We start from the raw sequence: 22,862 nt of genomic DNA, 5'->3' as shown, positions 1-22,862 counted from the left end.
TTAACTAGCCTGTCTACTAGTTCCATGGGCTTTAGTTGGCAGTTTTTAAATATGATACCTGTTCAGTGTTCAGTTGCTCAGTCGTGTGAGACTCTTTGCGACCCCATGGACTGTAGCCCCCTAGGTTCTTCTGTCCATGTGATTTTCAGGCAAGAATACTGGAGTGGGTTGCCACTGCCTCCTCCAGGGGATCTTCCTGACCCAGGGATCAAACCTACGGCTCTTGCATCTCCTGAATCGGCAGGCAGGTTCTTTATCACTGTGCCACCTGGGAGGCTGAATACCTGGCACTAAAAGTTATTTTATTATTTCCCCTTTCTCTCAGTGAAAAGTCCTATCAAACTCTTTTTACTTCCTGTGCATATGTCAGTTTTTAATATATATTCATCTTTAAAGTGGAAATCTAATTTTTTTCTTCTTTTTTTGCATTCTCTCAATTGTCTGTCCTCCCCACTGAGGGCAGAATGTAAAAGCACAAATCTAGGAACCACAGAAAGGAAGAATAGGTTATGGAATGAAGAGGAACCTTAAGAGTTTTAATCAAGGAAACTTAATTTGAAATATAAAGCTAAAATCACATGTCTCATATAAAGTGCTCCATTATGAATTTTTGAATCATCTTGAGTGTATGTTTTGATATACATAAAAGGCTTATCTTTCACTTTCTTTGGAATTCTCAATTACTTTCTGCAATAATGTGTTCTCCCTTCTTTATTTAACCGAAACCTCTAAGTGCTCATAAATGATAAACAGAGAGAGGGTAATCTAGCAGCAATACCTTCCTATTTTCTTTCGAAAACAGGAAGCTCATGTGGCCCAAATGCTGTAATTTAGTTGGAATATGTTTTTTGAACCTCAACCTAAAATCAGTGGCTGAATTTGCAATGCAATTATCTTCGTCAACTTAAAATACTATATTGTACATTGTATTTTGGTTCTTCAATTAAAAAATCCAAATTTACATAAAATTATGCATGCATATAGTCCATGGTATTAATTAGGAAATATACTTTGGATATTATAGCTTATATATTTGATTTAGCATTAATTTTCAGTCATTCAACATATTCAAGTTGTAATGTGGCATGTGGATTATTAAATCATTTTTATAAAGCATTTGTGAGTTAACAAGTAGTAAGGCAAACACTAAAACCCTTCAGTGACCCAGATTATCAGTCAAAATTTCCTGAGACCATAAGCAAATCTTCACACTCTAAGATAAAGGTTTTGTTTGGAAGGATCTTCAGTTACTTCTTAGATTTTATTCTCGTTTCTGTTATTATAGGTGATGTGTTACACTTCAGTTGGAAAAACAAGGATAAGTAATACTTGCAAAGAAATGGAGCTAGAAAATTGTCGGGGGGGGGGGGGTGACATCCCTACAGGAAGATAGACTCTGGAAAATTTCCAAAGAGGGACAGAAGAAGAATTCATCTAGAATGGGAAGAAATAAGGAGCAGGATGAAGGGTTTCCAAATTGGATGAAGAGGAGAGGAATGTTTCAGTTGGCAGAAAGAGGGAGGTGAGAAGGGTCTCTTCCAGGCCTACGGAAAGTTGGACTTTTATTTTTCTAACAGAATTATTTTGTAAATATCATTAAAGTAATATCTGAATAGCTTTCATTAAATGTCTTTTTGGTAATGTACTTATTTAGGGTATCTCTTGCATTTTATAAGACAGTCAACTACCATAAAAAAGGAATTAATAGAAAACAGGAAATGGAATGTACAGGTGCTAGCATTTCTGTCTGATGACTTCCATCTTTTACCAGAATTCCTATAACACAGTAAACAAAACATAAACATGCCAAGGCAATGAGGGGACCAGTAAGGGACAGGCCGTAGACACCAGCCTGAGTACTCATGGAGTACGTGAAAAAATGCTTTGAGTCTCCTAATTTTAATGTGAGCCCATGGGCAAGTAACTTTATTTCTCCTCTTAATTTATTTTGGTTAAAAATGAAAGGTTATCTGGTATTAATTTAAATGAAATTAATTAGTGACTATGTACCTCTGACCTGCTTCAAAAAGGTGTTGGTAATTATGGGTGATTAAAACAGCATGAGCTGCAAAGGGGTACATGAAGGCAAAGTATAGGCCTGTCTCGGAAACAACTAGAAAATAAAGGCAAAATATGAAAGCTTGAATAGTATCAGGGAATTTTTTTTTCCTAAAAGACATCACTTAACGCTAAATATTATATTGTTCAACATTACACTGCTTTAAAAAACACATTTTAAGGAATAAAGAACATTCTGAATACATTCCTTAAAAAGCAATAATACTGCAGGGCTTTCTGCATCTTCTCATAACCAAATGAATGAAAACGCAATTCTTGAAACTTAATGACCATATTTAGGTATTAAAATAAACAGGTGCCCCACAGAATGAATGAGATGAATAAGGACCATTAGTCTTCCAAACTGAAGATGAGTAACAAAATTGACATTCAGGAAGCTAGAGAATCAGGGAGCTTACATTTATGTGATGAGACTGACAAAAGCCAAAAAAAAAAAAAATATTGCAGGAAAATAGACTTCGTCTGGATCATTTGAGAGGTATTGAATAGTCCTAAAATCATTCCCGTGACTCACAACAAGCTGCTTGTGTTTAATGAAGGTTACAGAAGAACATGAAGAACATCCTATTATAATTATTCTGAAATCAGAGGGATTATCAAGCAACCTGGTGTAGAACTATCCCTCCATAAGGGAGTGGATTCCTTGATACATCAGAATGAGAAGGAATACATGAGATGAGGTGAACACTCCAGCCTCTACTCATATTTATTCTATTGGGCAAGGATGATTTGTGCAGAATTTCTAATTTGTAGTTTGTTAAAGTTCATGTCCTCTTTGTTCCTAGTGGTTCAAAGGACTTGAAGAAGGACTGACTCCATTATTTATCTTATATAGTCAGAACATGAACTTTGACAAGCTACAAATTAGAAATTCAACACAAATTAAATTCTTCCAGTTTTAAATACCATTGGACTAGTAGCTATACCACCTCGGGCAAGTCACTTAACCTTTCTGAGTATTGATTTCCATTTCTGTAAACTGGAGGGGCTGAGATAGATGGAGACGTCTTTACAGTCACACTTCTACCATCCCAAAGGCTGTCTCTGGTGTTAAAAGCAAATGTTTTAAAAATGAATTAGTACATAAGACATAAGATCTTTGGTTTTTACCCTTTATGGAAGAAAGTAAAAGTCACGGTTTCCTTTTCCACAATGCCTTTTCAGCCGTGTTCCAATCTCATCCCCTTTGAAAATGCCTAAGAGGCTAAGGAATGTCATGCAGGTTGAACAGTACCTTCCTGCCAATCATTTATCTCTCACAGTTGGTCTCATGGTCTCTGCCATTCTCTCACTTTCTAGTCTCTGTCACCCCATATATTTCACTTAAAAATTTTTTTAAAATGGAAAAAATGGAAGGATGTAACTTATTTTTGTTCATTTTTTGAAAAGGTCTATCTTGATTAAGTGTCAAGAGTGAACATTTGCATCCCTATATATAGGGAGGGGTGTCTCCAAGAAAGTCATACATACATTCAAAGTGTCTTCTCTATATTACTAAAATAGCATCTTAAAATCCAAACACCTAATTTTGTGAAAATGTTAAGAATAAACATAAACTCTCCTTCAAATTTCTAAGTGAAATAAAAAAGTGGTAGAATAACCAGACGGTAATTAAATGCATTTTCTTCTTTCAGAGCTCCCCTTTTCTTAAGAGAATTGAGATTTAATTATGCTTATTGTGATAAATGAAAATTATTCTGCTCATGGCCCAAGCCTCAGGAGATGTCGCTGACATACCTGGAGTACAGGGGGAAAAAAAAACCTAGAAGTAGATTTAATCCTCTAGGAAAATTTGAGACTCAGTTGTCAAACTGTAGTTTGCATAAAAGTCAACTGGGGAGCTCGTTAAAATTTCAGAATGTTGAGCTCAGGGGTGTGCTGATAACACCCAGGCTGTCTGAAAAAAATGTGCACATGCGTGTAAATACACATTTATTATAGTTTTATTAACATAAAAGACGTGTAGGACACAACTTATACAAATAATAAAATAAATCATACTATTTATAAATTCCGTATAACCAGATGAATTTCACAGAATTATTTCCTTAATTCTTGCTGAACTTTTCTTAGTTCACCTATGGTTATAAGTGATGAGTGAGTCCTTCAGATAAGAATGTTTGTTGATATCCTGCTTTATTGAAATGACAAAAGATACAGGCTGAAACTGCACTTACTCATCAACAAGGTGAGCAAAATCTTTGCAGTGTTGGATAGTAGTTTTTGAATTGAAAAAATATTTCCTAAAATATTTTGGCTATTCACAATAATCTGCACTACTAACATCGTTTTCATTATTTTCTTAAGTCTAAACAACCAACAAAATAATTTATGAAGCACTGATTTGTAGCGTTTGTCTATTTCAGTGGTGTAAATTTTCCCACCATGATTGATTTCAAGCTATCAATGTGACATTACTGAGCACTGTGCTGGGAGAAAAACGAGCCATTCATGCACCATTCTATAGTTATTTCCACCATACAGGTCAATAGACATAAATACCAACCAGAGTACAGATAATAGCAACATGTAGTAAGATAATTAGAGGATGATGATCTTTGAGTATTTATTGCCTTTACTTTTCATCACAGCTATACTTAACAATGGACCTCCTTGGTGGCCCAGCTGGTAGAGACTCCACCTACAATGCAGGAGACCTGGATTTGATCCCTGGGTCAGGAGATCCCCTGGAGAAGGGAAGGGTAACCCACTCCAGTATCCTTGCCTGGAGAATCCCACGAACAGAGAAGCCTGTTGTGTCCAAGAGTTGGACACAGCTGAACAGCTAAGCACACATGCACACTTAACAACAAGCTCACTAAATAGCTGAAAATTAACAACTGGCTCCTTCTGGTCAATAGAAATAGTTCCAGGACACAACGGCCAGTCCTGTGCTTCTTGTGCATTTGACTCAGTAGGTCTGGTTGGAACTAGGAATTTTCATTTTAAAAAGCACCCCAAGGAGATTCTGGCACAAGTAGTTGACATAAGATTTTGAGAAATTCTGACATAGACTGCTATGTACTTTAGAGGTAATTCTATTAAAGAACTTTTTGCTAATTCTAATTGTTTTAATGGAACATTAAAAACAGTTCCTTGATTTAAGTAAACACTGGGTAAAATGTTTCAACTATGAAAACATCTAGTGTAGGTTAGTCCCTTGGATTGCAAGGAGATCCAACTGGTCCATCCTAAAGGAAATCAGTCAGGATTATTCACTGGAAGGACTGAAGGTGAAGCTGAAACTTCAATACTTTGGCCACCTGATGCAAAGAACTGACTCATTGGAAAAGACTCTGATGCTGGGAAAGATTGGAGGCAGGAGGAGAAGGGGATGACAGAGGATGAGATGGTTGGATGGCATCACCGACTCAATGGACATGAATTTGAGCAAGCCCCGGGAGCTGGTGATGGACAGGGAGGCCTGGCATGCTGCAGTCCATGGGGTGGCAAAGAGTCGGACACGACTGAGTGACTGAACTGAACTGAGTGCAGATAAGGATATGAGGCCTGCTCATTCATTATGGACTGTAAATTGGAAAAATCCTTCTGTCGGGTAATATGGTGGAATCTCTTAAGGTTTCAATACTCTATAACCCTAAAATCCCATTTCTAGACATCTACCCTGCAGTAGCAATACATGGTTACCTAAAACATTTCTAATGTTAAAGTTCAAAATTCAGAATTGCTTACAATAACAAATAACTCAGTATGTAAATGTCTTTAATGGGGAAAAGGATATATAAATTATAATATATCCACCCAACAGAATACTAGGCAGTCACTATAATTAATGAAAGAACCTTACCTGTGCTGCCTTAGAAATGCCCAGGGTACACTTTAAATTAAAAACAATAGTAGCTGCAGATCTGTGGAGAGTGTGATCTGAATTTTGTCCAAAAAAGGAAAAAAGTGCAGATATACATATCTGTGGTTTCTGTGTGTATACAGAAAAGTGTAAGGGAGAAGCATATGGAAAACCAGCAGATATAAACAGCAGTTACCTGGGGGTAGGGCTGGGGGTAGAAAGGGAGATGGGATTGAAGAAGGTATTATAAATTTTTTTCTTTTTCATCTATATACCTTCTCTTCAATAATTTTACTGAGATATACATGTCAATGTATGGCAAAAACCACTACAATATTTTAAAGTAATTAGCCTCCAACTAATAAAAATAAATGGGAAAAAAAAGAATTAAAAATAAATAAATAAATAAATTACATGTCTGAAAAACAAAAAAATAATAATTTTACGGAGATATAATTTACATACCTTACAATTGACCCCTTTAAAGTGTATAATTCAATGGCTTTTTAGTATATTTACAGATATGTGCAAATGTCACCTCGTATTTATATATATTTTTAAATAGGTATCGTGAGTGACTTTTTACTTTTCTTTTTAATGGTCTTCTGTATTTTTCAAAAAATGAACAATAAAGCTTGAGAGAGATTATTTTAATGAGAAAATATTCAGATATATCCAGAGTCCTTTAATTCTTGTTAGCATTTTAACTAATTAAGGCTTCTTGTTCCCCAACTGGAACTTTTTCCAATTCTGAGGCCTGAAAAGCTCTGGAAGCCTAAAGTTTTTCTGGCTAATGTTTGGTAGCAAAATCTGATCAGAACGAATGTGATGCTCCTTACTACCTCTGTCTTTAACCCACTCAGTGTGACCACCTGAAAAATGTGCTACAGGAGTCTCAGCACATGTGACTAGGGACAGGGTCTCAGACTCCCAAAGGGGACATAATGTAATGTAAGATTTCTGCACCTGAATATCTTTCAAAAGGGTTTAATGTTCTTAATTCCAAATGGCATGTTTCCCAAAGCATGTGAATGAAAGTTTGGGCCCCTACCTCAAAGTATATTAGAGAAACAGAAAATGGGAGGTGGGAAGGAAGAAAGGAGATTTGCTAAATGGCACAGGAATCCCAGGGTTGACAGTGAAAAGGGAAATTCAGGTCAAGAGCACCCTTCCTGGAACCACGGGTGCTGCTGTCCCTGGAGTTGAACTTGGAAACATGTGCGTCCTGGGGAAAAAGTTCACGTTGAGAACTAACCTCCTATATGCCGGAAGTGATAAGGACTGCTGCAATGTGTGCATGTCAGGGTCCTATTTAGAGAAAGCCAGACTGAATGCTAGAAAGGTGTCGTCTTCGTCTCCTTTGGTGTAGAGATAATGGTTTTCAGGTTTCTCCTTGGGGAGGGGAAGCTTTAATCACCCTCTCCCCATTTGGAATACAAGGGAGATTCTTACACATGGAAAGTCATCCGGAACACTTGAAAATACGTGGGCTTAAATACCCCGAGCCACAGTATCGCTCACTTTGCAGGGGAGAGAGTAAAAGCAGGTGTGGTGTATCTCCCTGGAAAGCACGCAGGAGGAAGCTGCTTCAACAGATTGAGAAGACAGCGAAGGAAGCACGGGGAGCGGCCTTCCACCTGAGTCCCGGCAGCTCCGCGATCAGGAAACAGGCAGTCGAGAGCATCTCAATTCTTCCACTGAAGCCAGAGCAGTCTGCTTTCTACTCAGTTCAGTTCAGTCACTCAGCTGTGTCCAACTCTTTGTGACCCCATGGACTGCAGCACGCCAGGCCTCCCTGTCCATCACCAACTCCCGGAGTTCACTCAAACTCATATCCATCATGTCGGTGACACCATCCCACCATCTCATCCTCTGTCCTCCCCTTCTCCTCCCTTCAATCTTTCCCAGCATCAGGGTCTTTTCCAATGAGTCAGTTCTTCAGGTGGCCAAAGTACTGGGGCTTCAGCTTCAGCATCAGTCCTTCCAATGAATATTCAGGACTCATTTCCTTTAGGAAGGACTGGTGGGATCTCCTTGCAGTCCAAGGGACTCTCTAGAGACTTCTCCAACACCGTGGTTCAAAAGCGTTCTACTGCAATGACATAATTTGAAGCACAGCTGCCCTGCCACTTATCTATGCTCTGCCTTGTTCAAAAATGCATTAGCAAGGGATTTTTCCTGGGCTCACGATTTCAAAGCTTTTTCCAACAGCTTGCCGGGAGCAGTCTTGTAAGAGGCAGATAAGCAGCAGGAGTCACCGTGGAATCAGAACCCCTCCAGGGTCCTCTGTTTTCCCTTCTCCCCGCACTGCCCCGCTTACCTCACGCTTACTCAGCTACTGCTTCAGTTGTGGTGGAAAGGAAGCGCCTGTGTGTGTACACGCATGTACATGCGTGTGAGCACGCATTCACGAATGCGTGGCCCACGTCTACTAACACGTATGTCTAATAACACCCACCTGTGTGGGACTAAGCTACACAGAAAAGTGAAAGCGTTGGTCCCTCCACTGTACCCAGCTCTCTGCGACCCCATGGACTGCAGCGCGCCAGGCTCCTCTGTCCACGGAATTCTTCAGGCAAGAATACCGCAGTGGGTAGCTGTTCCCTTCCCCGGGGGATTGAATCTGGGTCTCCTGCACTGCAGGTGGATTCTTCACTATCTGAGTCACCAGGGAAGCCGCACGGCAATGGATCACAGCCAGGGCGGAACAACACACGCGGGTGAGGAGAAACCAAGTCTGAAGGCTACCAAGTCCAGGCCCCGGGGTTCCCATGATTTTATTCAAAGAACGCCCTCTAAGGGCGTTCAGAGTCTGTGTACTCTAAATTTACAATTATATGAAACCTGGCTGCCGAGATGCCACATCATCAGCTTAGGACGAGAGAGAAGGATGCCTAGAGGAGATCAATCTGGGAACACAGAATCTTTTTCTGAACGAGGTGTGGTCTTATTTGCTTCCCACCCACCTCTCTCACTGCACTGATTGTTCCAGCTCTGGGGATCACAGTTACTGTTTTATTTTCATGTGCCCCCACCGGATGAGGGCAGACATTCATTCTCACTCATCTTCACCTCCACGCGCTGCTCTGTCTGAATTAAAACGAGTTGAAGCAGTAGCTTGACAACTGAGGAAACTATATTACACAGAAGTAGACGGAAGAAGGCAAGAAGCCCAGTAACACAAAAAATCTGTGTCTACTCCTAAAATTTGGGAGGAAATTATTGTACAGTAGTTGATATTCAGAATAATCGCTGAAGACTATGATATCCCCCAAAGGATAAGAATAAACTAACATTTATTGCCAGTCTGCTCTGTGTTGGGCAGAGCATCAGGTACGTAACATCTGCCACCTGTTTCACTTTCATCAGACCCATCATGTATTTGGGAAAGATTTCTGTCCAAAATGTTTTAAGGTTATGGTACTTACAATGTTAAAATCTTAGCTTTCTGGGAAGCTTGGCTACCAAAAATGCTTTGTTCTTTAAGAGTTCCAGCTAGAATTTTGTGATTTTACTAATATAACCTCAGAAATTTGGAGATGAACCTTCTCAGGGCACACTCTTATATAATGGAGCATTGAAAACAGGAGTCCGAGGCTTCATTCATCTCATTTAGAAAATAAGCATCGAACACTCACTCTAAGGAAAATGAACATTTTTGCTGTGCTCCCAGGAAAATGCTAAAACATAGGTGCACTTTGAGGGTTGTAAGGAAGGGTTCGTAGAAGCAAGCTCTGGATGTGTGTGTGTGTGTGTATATGTGTGTGTGTGGGGGTCTCTATCCCTGATAATACCTGTCAGTTTTCTTATAGGCACCACGCACTTAGGGACGAATAGTTTATAGCTTGGAAATTCTGCCAACTCAAAGACAGTCAGAGCTTGTGCACTTGGGAAGAAATTCTTGCCTCCTTTTAACATCAGCTCCAACTTGAGCTGGTCAGTGCAAGAGTTTTCTGATTTGAGAAATGAGTTATTGTTGGAGACTAGTAAGCTACTGCCAGAAACTCTGCAAAGAAGAGGTCCAGTTCTTTTAAGATTCCCTTGGGCCAAAATATCTAGAAGAAAAGTGGTGCGTTTCTGCAACAATCTCAGGAGAATTTTCTCTGTTGGAATAAGACGTTACTTAGAAAAAAATCTGGCAATGAAAAAACTAAAGAAAGAAAGAGGACCAGGAGGAACCTCTAGTTTCTGCTATTCTAATTTCCTTAAGGGCAGGGGACTCGGCCTTGTAGTTTATCTTTGTACAACTGAGGCTCTGGATGACAGAAATGGCTGCAGAGAGCAGGAAACAGGGCCGGACTAGGACACTTCCACTGGCGAGGTGACAAACGCAAATACAGCTCTGCGTCTAAATGTAACAAGAAATTCTGACACCCTTGAAAAGTAACCAACATATTCTTTATATTATGGGTAACTAGGACAAAAGGTGGCATTTAGGGGAATTTATATCACCTTAAAGCCTGTTATAGAAACTATGAGAGCGGCTAACATGGGAGTGCTTACCAGATAGCTTCATATGAACCACTATGATCCCACTTTACAGATGAGGAAAGCAGAGAGGTTTAGAAACTCGGTGAGGATAATAAAATTAGCAAGTGCCGTCGCCAGGCCATCTGGTCTTAGAGTTTGATCATGTAACCAAAGACTACGCTTATACTGGACAGGCAGTTCTAATGTGGTTACATTCTGTTTTCTACAGGACATTAATTTCTAAAAAAAATTAAAGCTTACATTAAAAAAAAAGAAACTCATTCTGGCCTTCCAGGGCCCCATCCAGGTCCGCCCTGGCCTCCTAACGCCCCAATCTTTCTTCCTAAGGCTGGAGGCTTTGTCATGCACAAAAGACCCAAGTGAAAATCTGATCAGGTTACTGCTGGGAAACACGCTGGGTGGTTTCAGAGCAGTCCTAACAGGGTCTGTGTGGTCCGGCCCCCACTTGTCCGCTCTCTCTTCGTCTCTTGCCACTTGTCCCTTGGCATTTCACACTCCAGTAAGGCTAAGTCACCAAGAGCTCCGGGTGGGCCTGAGGCTCCTCAACGCCCAAATCCACACACACACTTTTGCTCCGTCTGGGACACGTCTCCTCCTGGCCCCACCTGAGTGCAGGCTCGATTACCATGTCAGTTCAGTTTAGTCCTGTCGCTCAGCTGTGCCCGACTCTCTGCAACCCATGGACTGCAGCACACCAGGCCTCCCTGTCCATCACCAACTCCCAGAGTTTACTAAAACTCGCGTCCATTGAGTCTGTGATGCAGCCAACCATCTCATCCTCTGTCGTCCCCTTCTCCTCCTGCCCCCAATCCCTCCCAACATCAGGCTTTTCAAATGAGTCAGCTCTTCCCATCAGGTGGCCAAAGTATTGGAGTTTCAGCTTCAACATCAGTCCTTCCAATGAACACCCAGGACTGATCTCCTTCAGGATGGACTGGTTGGATCTCCCTTAGTCCGAGGGACTCTCAAGAGTCTTCTCCAACACCACAGTTCAAAAGCATCAATTTCTTCAGCGCTCAGCTTTCTTCACAGTCCAGCCCTCACATCCATACATGACCACTGGAAAAACCATAGCCTTGACTAGACGGACCTTTGTTGACAAAGTGATGTCTCTGCTTTTTAATATGCTGTCTAGGTTGGTCATAACTTTCCTTCCAAGGAGTAAGCATCTTTTAATTTCATGTCTGCAGTCACCATCTGCAGTATGAGTCCTTGAAAAGGTTCACCTTCTAAGAAGTCTTTCCGAGACGATGTCCCCCTGCCCTTCCAGGCAGACCCGTCTGCCGGCCACCCCATGGCCCCTGTATCTGGGATGCATTCCTACTTCCGCGTAAAAGCGTCCTGTCCCTGTGCTTGTCTCTCCTGTGAGAATGTACTAGACTCCTCTGGGCAGGAAGATCAGCACAGCCCGCACCAGCCCAGATCTGACGTAAGACTGGCATGGCACCGAATAAGACTGGCCCCCTTTAACTGTCGCGTTTACAGCTTCACATTCTGCTCCACTTCTAAAACAAAAAACCAAACCAAAACAAGTATTTCAGGCAATCCCGCAGATCAATCTTTTCCCACTACTAGACATCCCAGTCCAGGACGCACCCAGCTGGCTTCAGGGTATGTTCTCCAACAAACATCAGAAGACATTTTACCTTCACTGTTGATGCATGATTAAAGAGACGTCCTAGGCTTCTCAAGTCTCTTAAACCTTCCTTGTGTAGGAAAACGCTCATATGCTTAAGCCAAACATTTTCTCACTTTTGAACAGAGTGTAGGGATTTCCTTGTGGTGCAAATCTGCTTCTGATTTATAATTTATATTCTAAAAAATATCATTAATAATTTTAACATAGAGTTCGCACCTTCAATAAGATGATTACTTCAGTACGTAAGAATATACATAATGTGTATAGATGTGTACACACATCTATATATGTGTGCATATATACATATGTGTATAGATGTGTACACACATCTATATATGTGTGCATATATAGAACATATGTAATTCATTTTTAATTATTAAAAGATATGATGCTGTAATTCCACTTCTAGGTTCATCTGGCAGTAACTGTGAGATCACCATATAGAATCTGTTTAAAGTATATCATTTCTTATAGTTAATCAGGCACACAGAGATTTACTTTAACACTCTTTCTTTTAGGAGGGTGTAAGTGGAAGCGTAGTGTGCTAACTGGCAGGCACCTAACACAGTGTTTACATTAGGAGAGTTTAAAAACAGGAAAAGAATTATAACATTGTAAAGGGGGAAAAAATCGCACAATCCTGTCTTTCAGCTTACTGACTGCTTCCTTTTATTCCCTGTTCCTTTTAACCCTTGAAGACAAACAAGCATATCTATGGCTTTATGTAGTCTGTATAAAAATTTATGAGTCACTATTTCTGTTGTTATACCATTTATTTATTTATTAGTCCCCTATTAAGGACATTCGTTAACTTTCCAGGTTTTCATATTACTAGTTAATGGTATATAAATAACTGTGGGTAGGGAGCTCTTTAAAAAACAAAACCGAAAAATTCCAACAAAACCCTTCCTTTAGTTGAGGACAGAAGCCTAGAGCAAGGTTTTAATGTTTTATATAAAATGTATATAATATGATAAAGCTGCTTTCCAAAACACTGCACTAATTCACAGAGCTCCCCAAGCTGTAGAATATTCATGTAAACCCTGGCAGCCCTGGGTTTTATAATTCAATCTCCACTCACACCCAATTAAGTATAAATGCAAAATGATCCCTTGTTATTTTAGTGAGATTTGATATTTTCTCATGTTGTTTACTTACTATTCTAAGCTATCCAGGTATAGCTTAAGACACAAGATAGTATCTAATGCTACTGAATGAATTACATGGGTGAACTTTTTTGTTTACATTTCTATTACATTATAATAAGATTTACAAGTTATAGGACCAGTAATCTTCCTACCTCATATGTACCATCTCTTTGAAAAACGTTTCTCAGAAAAGTGAAAAATGAAACACTAGTATGAAAGTTTCCAGTCAGTCTCTAATAGTAAATAATAACTACATATTTATATATTAAACATCAGTACTTTTTCATGATCCCAAATTAAACATAAATTACAAAACAAAATTAATTCTTCATCAGTAAGAAGTTAAATTATTAGAGCAATATGTTTTAAAAACTAGCATATTATGTATTTTCCCTTCGCCCTGGGGTGCAGTATCTATAAGGAGGTACTACAAAGTTCAGAGGAATTAGGTTGAAAGTCTAGAGTTCTACAGCGGATAGATTTGGGGGTGGGGGGGTTGTGGGGTATGACCAGCTACCTTAGTTGTGGTGACTGGGGAAAGCCTCCCCCACTTCTTTGGAAAAATAATAGTCTTGTCAATGCTTTGGAAGTCAGCAGTCTTAGAATCGGCCTGTTCCCCTGACACCCACATGGCAAATTTTAGAGCAGATAATTTGTGTCTTTGTTCCTCAAACACGAACATTATTTATTCCTCTGTTTTCAACAAAACCTTGGCTCAGTGCTATAATTAACAACTTAAGACTTTAGGTTCTGTGCCAAAAATGGAAAGCTATTTATATATAACTCACAGCATACTTTAAATATAAAACAGGTTTTACTTGGAAGTTAGGCTCATGAGCTGGTCCACAGGAGCTTGTTTAATCGGTAATACATCTGATGGCAATACTAATTATAATTTTTCAACTGCATAAATTTATTCTTTCTAAAAATTTTAACTGAAGCATATAGTTGACTTAAATTTATTCTTTCCAACCTCCTTTTCCAGAGGAAGGCTGTACTTACTGTCCCAGCCCTGAATGGGAGAACCCATTGTCACCCTCACCATGGGGTGCTCTCTCAGCAAAGGCCCTGGGGAGATTTCACAGGCGGAGATGGACACGTACTTCTACGCTTTGTTGATGGATAGAAAGCTAACGTATCTAGAGACCAGAATGTAATAGGTTAGTTAGTAGAGATACAGTGTTGAATTAGAGAACTCGAGAAAACACGTATGTCGGCAAGGCAAAGGGGAAGGCTGACATGCCAAGAAGACTGCTTAATGTTTATACTCCTGTGAACACCAGAGTGTGAACCTGGAATGCAGCTGGAGTTTTATTAAATGCAGCAGAAGGTGTGACAATTACGGTCTCGGTTGCCTTGGGAACAGGGCCCCATCCTCATGCTAAAGATTCTATAATGAGAAAAGGAGCACTTAAGCAGAGTGCCTAGTCGTATGGGTAGACCAGCAAGTTTCCCAGGCAATATTCAGAAGCCTCTGTGGAGTGGAAGGGGTCTGTACACCAATGCAGTTGACAACAGATGAAGTGAGAAGTGTGGATTACAGACAGCACTGACGTGAGCCCGAGTATCTGAGAACTTCCCTGCTATCACGAAACCTGGTGACTCTCCAGTGACTTGCTTCTAGGAATAGATATTAATTACTAGTCTCTATTCTTTCCAATGCTGCTGCTTAGAAGGAACCTCTTAATAGGAGACAGTGGATAAGATAATACCCTGGAAAGGAAGAGAACCCTAAAGTCAGTGTAAGAGAAAGCACAGTAGGATGAATAAGAGAATATGTGTGTAAGAGACTGTAACTTTCAAAATAAAACTCATGTCTAGTGGCTCAAATGGTAAAGAATCTGCCTGCAATGCAGGAGACCTGGGTTGGGAAGATCCCCTGGAGAAGGAAATGGCAACCCATTCCACTATTCCAGCCTGGAGGGCCCCAATCCACAGGGTGGCAGAGAGTCAAACACGACTAACACTTCTCACTTCCACAGTCCCAAATTCCAGGACACAAAAGCAGCTGTTTCCTAGTGGGCAGAGGGTATAGTTAATTCTTTATTTTATTATATAGGTAACAGTTAGTGCATATAGTTTAAACAATGTAGTACTGAAAGTTGAGCTTAATTTCAACATTTCAAAACTTACCTCTAAAAGCACTAATATCCCCATAGTGTACTTGGAGGACAAAGTATTTGCTTCCAGTCTCTCCACCAACTCTGAATCCAACACCTGAAGATTTTCAAAAGAAGATAAATTAGTATTTTAGAAATGGAACTCTAAAATAGAGCTAATCAAAGATAGCTGATCTATGAAACCCAAATGGAAAGAAAATAGCATGTAACATATGCAATTATATGAAAATAACAATAAACTAGCTGTTCAATGAAAGTCTCTGATATAATCTATTATTTCTCCTCAAAACTCTGATGGAATTCTATTTGTAATCTCTACTTCTGAACTAGAGTAATCACTTATACTTTAAGAGGACAACTCATTCACTTTTCAAGAAACAGAACAAAATAAAGAGAATGAAATTCTGTCCTTGTTGATTACATAACAGACACACACAAACCTATTTTTTCACTTTGTTTTGCATTTACTTATATCCATTTTTGGGCTTCCCTGGTAGCTCAGCTGGTAAAGAAACAGACTGCAACGCAGGAGACCCCAGTTAGATTCCTGGGTTGGGAAGATCCCCTGCAGAAGGGAGAGGCTCCCACTCCAGTATTCTGGCCTGGAGAATTCCAGGGACAGAGGAGTCTGGTGGGCTATAGTCCATGGGGTCGCAAAGAGCTAGACAGGACGGAGTGACTTTCACTCACTCACATATCCATTTTTACTCTGATGGAATACAGGAAATGAGACTTCTTAAGATCATCTCAGGCGAACTGTTTTTTTTCCCATGTGAAAACAGGTATCTGCAAAAACATCACTGAAGAAACCAACTACTTACTAGATTATGATGTCAGTAAATTATTGGAATCTGAAGGATTCCTAAGAGTCTTACTAGCAAAGTTTGCTAGTAAACTAGAAAAAAAAAAAAACTGCAGAGAAAATATTTACAGACAGAGAAAAAAATGTCTTACCTTCTCTACTAATGTATCTTAAAAACATCAACAAATCTATGACAAACCTTCCTTTTAATTTCCAAACTTGTTTGGTAGTGGCTGCCTGGAAAAACTCTAGAGAAGATTCTAGCACTCATTTGAAGTAAAGCAAAACAGACATCAAACTGTAGGACTCGAGAGGCTCAAGGCTCAAGTCTTACATGACATGAGGAATTTAGGCAACATTTAGTACTAACTATAAATAGGAAGTAACCTTTAAAGCTGTCTAAAAAGATTAAAAAAATTAAAAATTAGTGCAGGCGGCAGTTGGGGAGGCATTGCAAGATGCCACTACCCCATCCCTGAACCACGGCAGTCCTTCTGGCGTCAGGACCGCACGTTCACTCTGATACTAAGAGAGATCCCCGTAATAAAGGAGACTCTCGTAATTCTCTCACACCTTGGAAGCTATGAACAATTTAGAGGGGAACTCAGACAGCCAGCTAAGGTTTGGCATCACATTAAATAGCCAGGCTCCAGAACTATTAAAAAGAAAAAATTTGTTTGCTGAAATGGCGATTTACTTAATTCCTGGCTCTCTTGGCTCGTGGAATGCTCCTGCTGTCAAGAACCAATGTGCCTCAGGCCAAAGGTGATTTGAGGTATACCCAGCTACTTTCTAATTCTATCTAAACTGTTGTGTGAGCAAATTACTTACCAAACAGAGGCAGAGGAAGAATAACTACCTAAATGAAACCTATTCAATACAAGCAGGTAGTAAGGGTACTTTAGTGTGAAATTACAACATAGAACATGGCCAACAGCTGCTGGAAAGAACATATGATAAAAAATACTTTGGAATCAAAAACTAAGCAGCTTAATATAAGACCATCCAAGAGGCCTCAGGTATACCTTTGGGGAGTCTCGTTGGGGGAGCATTTCTTGCCCAGGCATAGAGAATATTGGCTTTATCTGTACAGGTGCCTTCATCACAAAACCTGAAGAAGAAAATAAAGTAACTAAGTAAAGACTCAACTACTAAAATGCATAGAGCTCTCCCCATGGGAGGGGTGGGGAGGGGAAGGTATTTGAAAACAAGGTCAAGAAAAGTACAATACACCATCATTATACACCATTGATACACCATCATTATAGCCACATCAGCTTTAAGATCATAATGAAGACCGGAGCAAAGAACAGTTTTATATGTGAAAACAAGCACATGTAAACAGAAATCTGTCTGTTAGTTGCCCAATGTGAAACAACCCTGTGAGGTAGATATATATATTCAGTATGTCCATCCTTGGAAGGTACTCTATGTACTCAGGTAGAAAAGTAAGCATTACACGGAGAGTGTGTAAACCAAAGCTAAAGCAGTGGGAATCTGGAACTGGACTAAAACAGCGTGTGCATTTCCCATTTGGGGATCAGTGTAATTAATAGCTCTTTGGCCACAGTAACCAACAGGACACAGTGTCTGCCCTTAGCAGGGGGAACAATGTGAGTACATCCCACTGACAGAGTTCTTGCGGCTTTTTCTAAAGTTTATGAACACTGGTTTTGCCATTTATAAACTGCTTCAAATCACCTAACCTTACAGAGCCTCAGTTTTCTGTCTTGTGAAACAGGGATCGTTATACTTACCCCAGAGTTGTTCTGTAAATCAAATGATACATAAATGAAAGCACTTCATAAACCTCAAAGCACTATACCAGGGTAATGCATTATTTAATAAAATATTCACTTTATCTAAAGACACTGCTGAGAGACAGTGTTTCATGGTCAAAGAAGCACAGGCAGAAAGACCTATCTGGAGCCGAGTCCCACAACCTCCCCGTAAAAGGCATGTACCCGGGACATGCGCGCCAGCCCTCAAAGGCCCGGTTTCTGCGTGGAAACCTCTCTGACGGGCTGTGGGTGACGCGTGTGAGACAGCCAGTGCAGTAACCAGCACGTCGGTATCTATCTGGGAGATCCAATTTCACAAATGGTATACTCTCTGACCCCAAACCACACATTTTTTCCCCATGACACGACATCTCTTAGTTGGTTCTATTACATAATTTGACTCGTTCAAAACACTGTTAGGTGATACTTTCATGCTGCTTTCATAGATTTGCGTCTTGAGAAACTGGCACCAAGCAAGGTCAGAGTCAGGAATTTAGGCAGAGCCGAGGGCTGTCAGGGACAAGGACAAGGAAAAAGACTGCTTCTTGGCTGGGAGGCTGGCTCACACAGGAGAAAAAGTGCACTGCCTGTGGCCTGGAAGGGAAGTGAAGGTTTCCTAGACAGGTTAGAGACTAAGCCTAGAATCCCAGAGAACACCCAAGCCAGCCTCAGTGGCTGGGACTCCTAACATGCTTCCTGCTTACAGCCAGAAACGGGGGCAGATGATATGCAACACGCACAGACTGCTGTTATTTGTCTGAATCAAGGCCAAAGAACCAGGAGGCTCCAGAAGGCTATGCTGAGCAAATGTTCTTGTGTCTCTAAATCAGGCTGCAGAAAGAAACTGGGTGATGTGCAATGTAAAACACATCCACCAGTGGTTTCTTACTGTTCACTGTCAAGAACAATATACTTAGATGAAGCAGCCTCACCACGCGAGACGTGCGTTGGAACAAATGTCTGTGACAGCCTTGTGCCAACTATGCTAAAAGCCTTGGGGTGCTGGGTGGTACCCAGGAGCAGAATTTCCCTCCGTGGCCTCACGCTATAAATTAAGAAATGAGACTGTCAGATGTGATGAACTTGGTATCTCACTGCTGGGAGCTACTAAAATTTAAAGATCTGCATGGCAATTTACACAGCTTTGCAAGAAAGGTCATAAATATGCAAGTGTCTAACATCCATGTGATGCCAGTCTCAGGATTAACAAGATAATTGTTTCCTCTGATATGAAAGTCAAGTCAGTGTACGACTAGAAAGAACTAGAATGAAATATACCAGAAAAAAACTGGTTTAGTAAAGTTTTCTAAGCGAAGTCAGAGTTTTCTAAGCTACGTGTTTAATTAAAGTCACTTGCTGGCACAAATTCTTTCACATGCTTCCCCAAAGTAACACCAGAAGAAAAATTAAACATTGTAGCATAACACATGAGGTGTTTATGATCTGGGCCCTTGTTACATCACCAGAAAAACAAAAAAAACAAACAAAAAAAAACCCCTTTTCAGTCATGCCAAGTTTCTACCAGTTTTTAATCTCTCTTCTCCACTGTTCTCTCTTCTGCGAAAACCCCTTCCCCAACTCTCTGCCTGACACTCTTGTACTCACTTTCTCATTCAAGGTTCAATTAAACTCTTCCTCCTCAAGGACACTTCCTCTGATGAGAATCCCACCCAACTTGCATTCTTTAAGGAGAGCAGGCCTCCGAAGTATCAGCTTACTTAACTCCTCTCCAACCAGACTGTATAGACTTTGAGGTTTTGCTCCTGTCTTTCACCCTGTACTCCCAGCACCTGCAGCCTTGCGAGGCATTTAGTAAATGCTCACAAAATGTCTGGAGAAGTTCACTTCTAAGTCAATTTTTAACTTTTTATATACAAACACATAGATAATTGAACTGGCCTAAGTTTTATTGTATTGTCAAGTATAAAATTTTAAAAATCTTTAGTTGAAAAGTTAACTAAAATATGGAAAAAAAATTGAAGTATCATCTGCCTGGTATTTTGTACAAAGTAGCTCATACTCTCACAAGAACATTCCAGGTAGGTTATACTTTACAGCTGAATAAGCTCAGAGAGTTCAAGTAACTGCCAAAAGGTCACACAGCCACATCACGACTCAAACCTATGTCTGTCACCCTCCTTTATATCTCTAGCTATGAGACTGACTTATGGGCAGAGACTTCATGGTATTATATGAAGATCAGCTTTAATGACTACTATCGTACCTGAACTAAGTTGCAATTTGAGTATGCAATTCTGACATCAATTTTAGATAAAATAAGTTCTTCTGACTTGTTTGCAAAATGACAATGATTTTATATTTTATGGTCTTTTCAGGTCTGGTAAAAGAAGAGCTCCAAAAGCAAACTTTGATTTGAGTTTAAAATCCTTATTTATGATTTTTAAAAAATTATATATAACTCAAGGTTGACTAAAGAATCTCTCATTGGAGGGCTCAGGGATAGTGAAATTCATTCTAAAACTTAATGTGTGGGAGGCCTAAATGAAGAGGAAAAACAAGACGCCAAGAGAAATGAGTCCTACAATGGATAACATAAAACAGTAACAAAGAACATTTGGATAAACTCTGCACCTTTTCATTGTCAAATTTACATTTCTCATTTTAAATGGAAACAGTTACCATAATTTCTCTACATATTAATAAAATGACAACAAGATAAAGATAGTATTGCATATGTGGACTTTCCAAAAAGGGTCCTATAAAAATAGTGAGAATTTTTACGATTCTTATTAAGAAGAAGAAGGGTATCAAGGCTGGGAAGCAAAGTAACCCTTGATCAATGGCTGTTCTAATTTCAGGCCTCATCGACCAGGTTTCTTATTCTTATAATTCTAGGGGATTCTCCTAAAGGCTCCTCTAGATTAGACCAATTAATTGTGAAAAGATTCTCATGGCTCCCTAGTGGTTTCTTAGTTGTCATAGCAAAAATGGTAAGAATTAACATTTGAAAATAAAACTACTCTGGATTCTTGGGTCTTTGCTGTAGAACCTTTTCACCTCTAATCCATGGGGAAACCATTCAGATAGCATGAATATTTCCAGACTATGCCAAGCCCTGAAAAGTGCTAGCCTGTCATCTTGAATTATACAAATAAAGCACAAATGACTGTTAAAGTACCCCTCTGGTTCTATCTGTTAAATGCTAGTTAAAATCCAAGGTTACTTAGGGAAAATCAGAACTGATAAATCATTCCTACCTTTGTCTGAAAAAAAATTTTTTAACAAAATTGTCATGCCCTAAAGTTAAGTCTGTATGGTCTTCAGTTCCAGTTTTAATGCATTAAGTATTTAAGAGAATCACAGGAAAATTAATCCAAAGTTAGAAAGCTTCTTTAAGAAACACTTATAAAATCAATGACATACATGGTATGTCCTTTTCAAAACTGCATCCAGCATGAATAAGGAATTCAAATTTCATCAACTGCTTTATAAACCCACAGCACATATTTCCCAGTTTAGACAAATCCTATGTGAATTTCAGTGCAATGGGTATACACCAACCAGGGAATTCCCCTGGTGGCTCAGATAGTGATGAATCTGCCTGCAATGCGGGGCATACATTAGCACAGTAATTAGAAGGATGCCTGCACGCGTGCTCATTGTGTCTGACTGTGTGACCCTATGGACCGTAGTCCACAGGGCTCCTCTGTCCACGGGATTCTCCTCCAGGGGATCTTCCTGACCCAGGGATTGAACCCGAGTCTCTCACCTATCCTGCACTGGCAGGTGGGTTCTTTACCACTAGTGCCACCTGGGTAGCCCAATAGGAAGGATAATTCTCAGAAGGTAAAGAATCCGCCTGCAATAGGGAGACCTGGGTTCAACCCTTGGGTCGGGAAGATCCCCTGGAGAAGGAAATGGCAACCCACTCCAGTACTCTTGCCTAGAGAATTCCATGGACAGAGGGCCAGTATTCTTGCCTGGAGAATGCAATGGACAGAGGAGCCTGGTGGGCTACAGTCTATGGGGTTGCAAAGAGTTGGACACAACTGAGCAACTAACACTTTCATTTTAATGCAAAAGCTAAATAGAAGCGATATTTAAAAGGAACCAGCCTGAAAAATACCACAATATCCAGGCTTCACCCTCACTCCCCACCCTGACCCTACCCCTCTTCATCATCAGATCAGAGAAGCTATAAAGTCTACAAGAGCAGAAGTATAACCAAATTCTCAGTGCCTAAGAATGCCCTTGATACATAGTGGGTGATTAACAAATATCATATTAATAAATGAATAAAGATAATAGTTACCATTTTTTAAGTACTTCTATGTGTTAGGCACTGAACCAACCATATTACTTACACCCGCTCCCTTACTCTTCCTGATGGCCCAAGCAGGCAGAATTAGTAGCCTCATTTTATAGATGAGGAGACAGACCAATACAGATTAAATAACTGGACCGATGTTTATTACAAGTAGTAGAATTGAGATTTGAACCCAAGATGCTCTGATTTCAAAGTTCCAGTTCTATATTAAATGTTACTGTACTGTGCTTTATTTTCCTGGACTCCCAAATCACTGCAGATGGTGACTGCAGCTATGAAATTAAAAGATGCTTGCTCCTTGGAAGAAAAGCTATAACAAACCTAGACAGCATATTAAAGAGCAGAGACATTACTTGGCCAACAAAGGTCTGTCCAGTCAAAGCTATGTTTTTCTCCCAGGAGTCATGTATGGATGCGAGAGTTGGACCATAAAGAAGGCTGAACACCAAAGAATTGATGCTTTTGAACTGTGGTGTTGGAGAAGACACTTGAGAGTCCCTTGGACTGCATGGAGATCAACTAGTCAATCCTGAAGAAAATCAATCCTGAGTATCCACTGGAGGGACTGATGCTGAGGCTGAAGCTCCAATACTTTGGCCACCTGATGCAAAGAGCTGACTCATTGGAAAAGACCCTGATGCTGGGAAAGATTGAGGGCAGGAGGAGAAGGGGATGACAAAGGATGAGATGGTTGGATGGCATCACT

The 22,862-nt window shown here is 40.1% G+C and overlaps 1 protein-coding gene across 23 annotated transcripts in view; it reads right to left on the bottom strand.

The window, feature by feature from the left end:
- PAM (peptidylglycine alpha-amidating monooxygenase) overlaps window positions 1-22,862 on the bottom strand; it is a 308,314-nt gene that overhangs the window by 86,985 nt on the left and 198,467 nt on the right. For all 23 annotated transcript variants that reach the window (XM_043913698.1, XM_043913701.1, XM_043913704.1 and 20 more), the window contains 2 exons: window positions 17,113-17,198; window positions 15,299-15,382 (listed from right to left, as the gene is read on the bottom strand). In XM_043913698.1, the coding sequence (XP_043769633.1) occupies window positions 15,299-15,382; window positions 17,113-17,198 (170 nt within the window). The remainder of the gene's footprint in view (window positions 1-15,298; window positions 15,383-17,112; window positions 17,199-22,862) is intronic.

The sequence above is a fragment of the Cervus elaphus genome, chromosome 9, assembly GCF_910594005.1.
Source record: "Cervus elaphus chromosome 9, mCerEla1.1, whole genome shotgun sequence".
In the NCBI taxonomy this organism is placed as follows: domain Eukaryota; kingdom Metazoa; phylum Chordata; class Mammalia; order Artiodactyla; family Cervidae; genus Cervus; species Cervus elaphus.
Note: the sequence above shows the minus strand (reverse complement) of the source record. Positions and strands in the feature narration are given on the sequence as shown.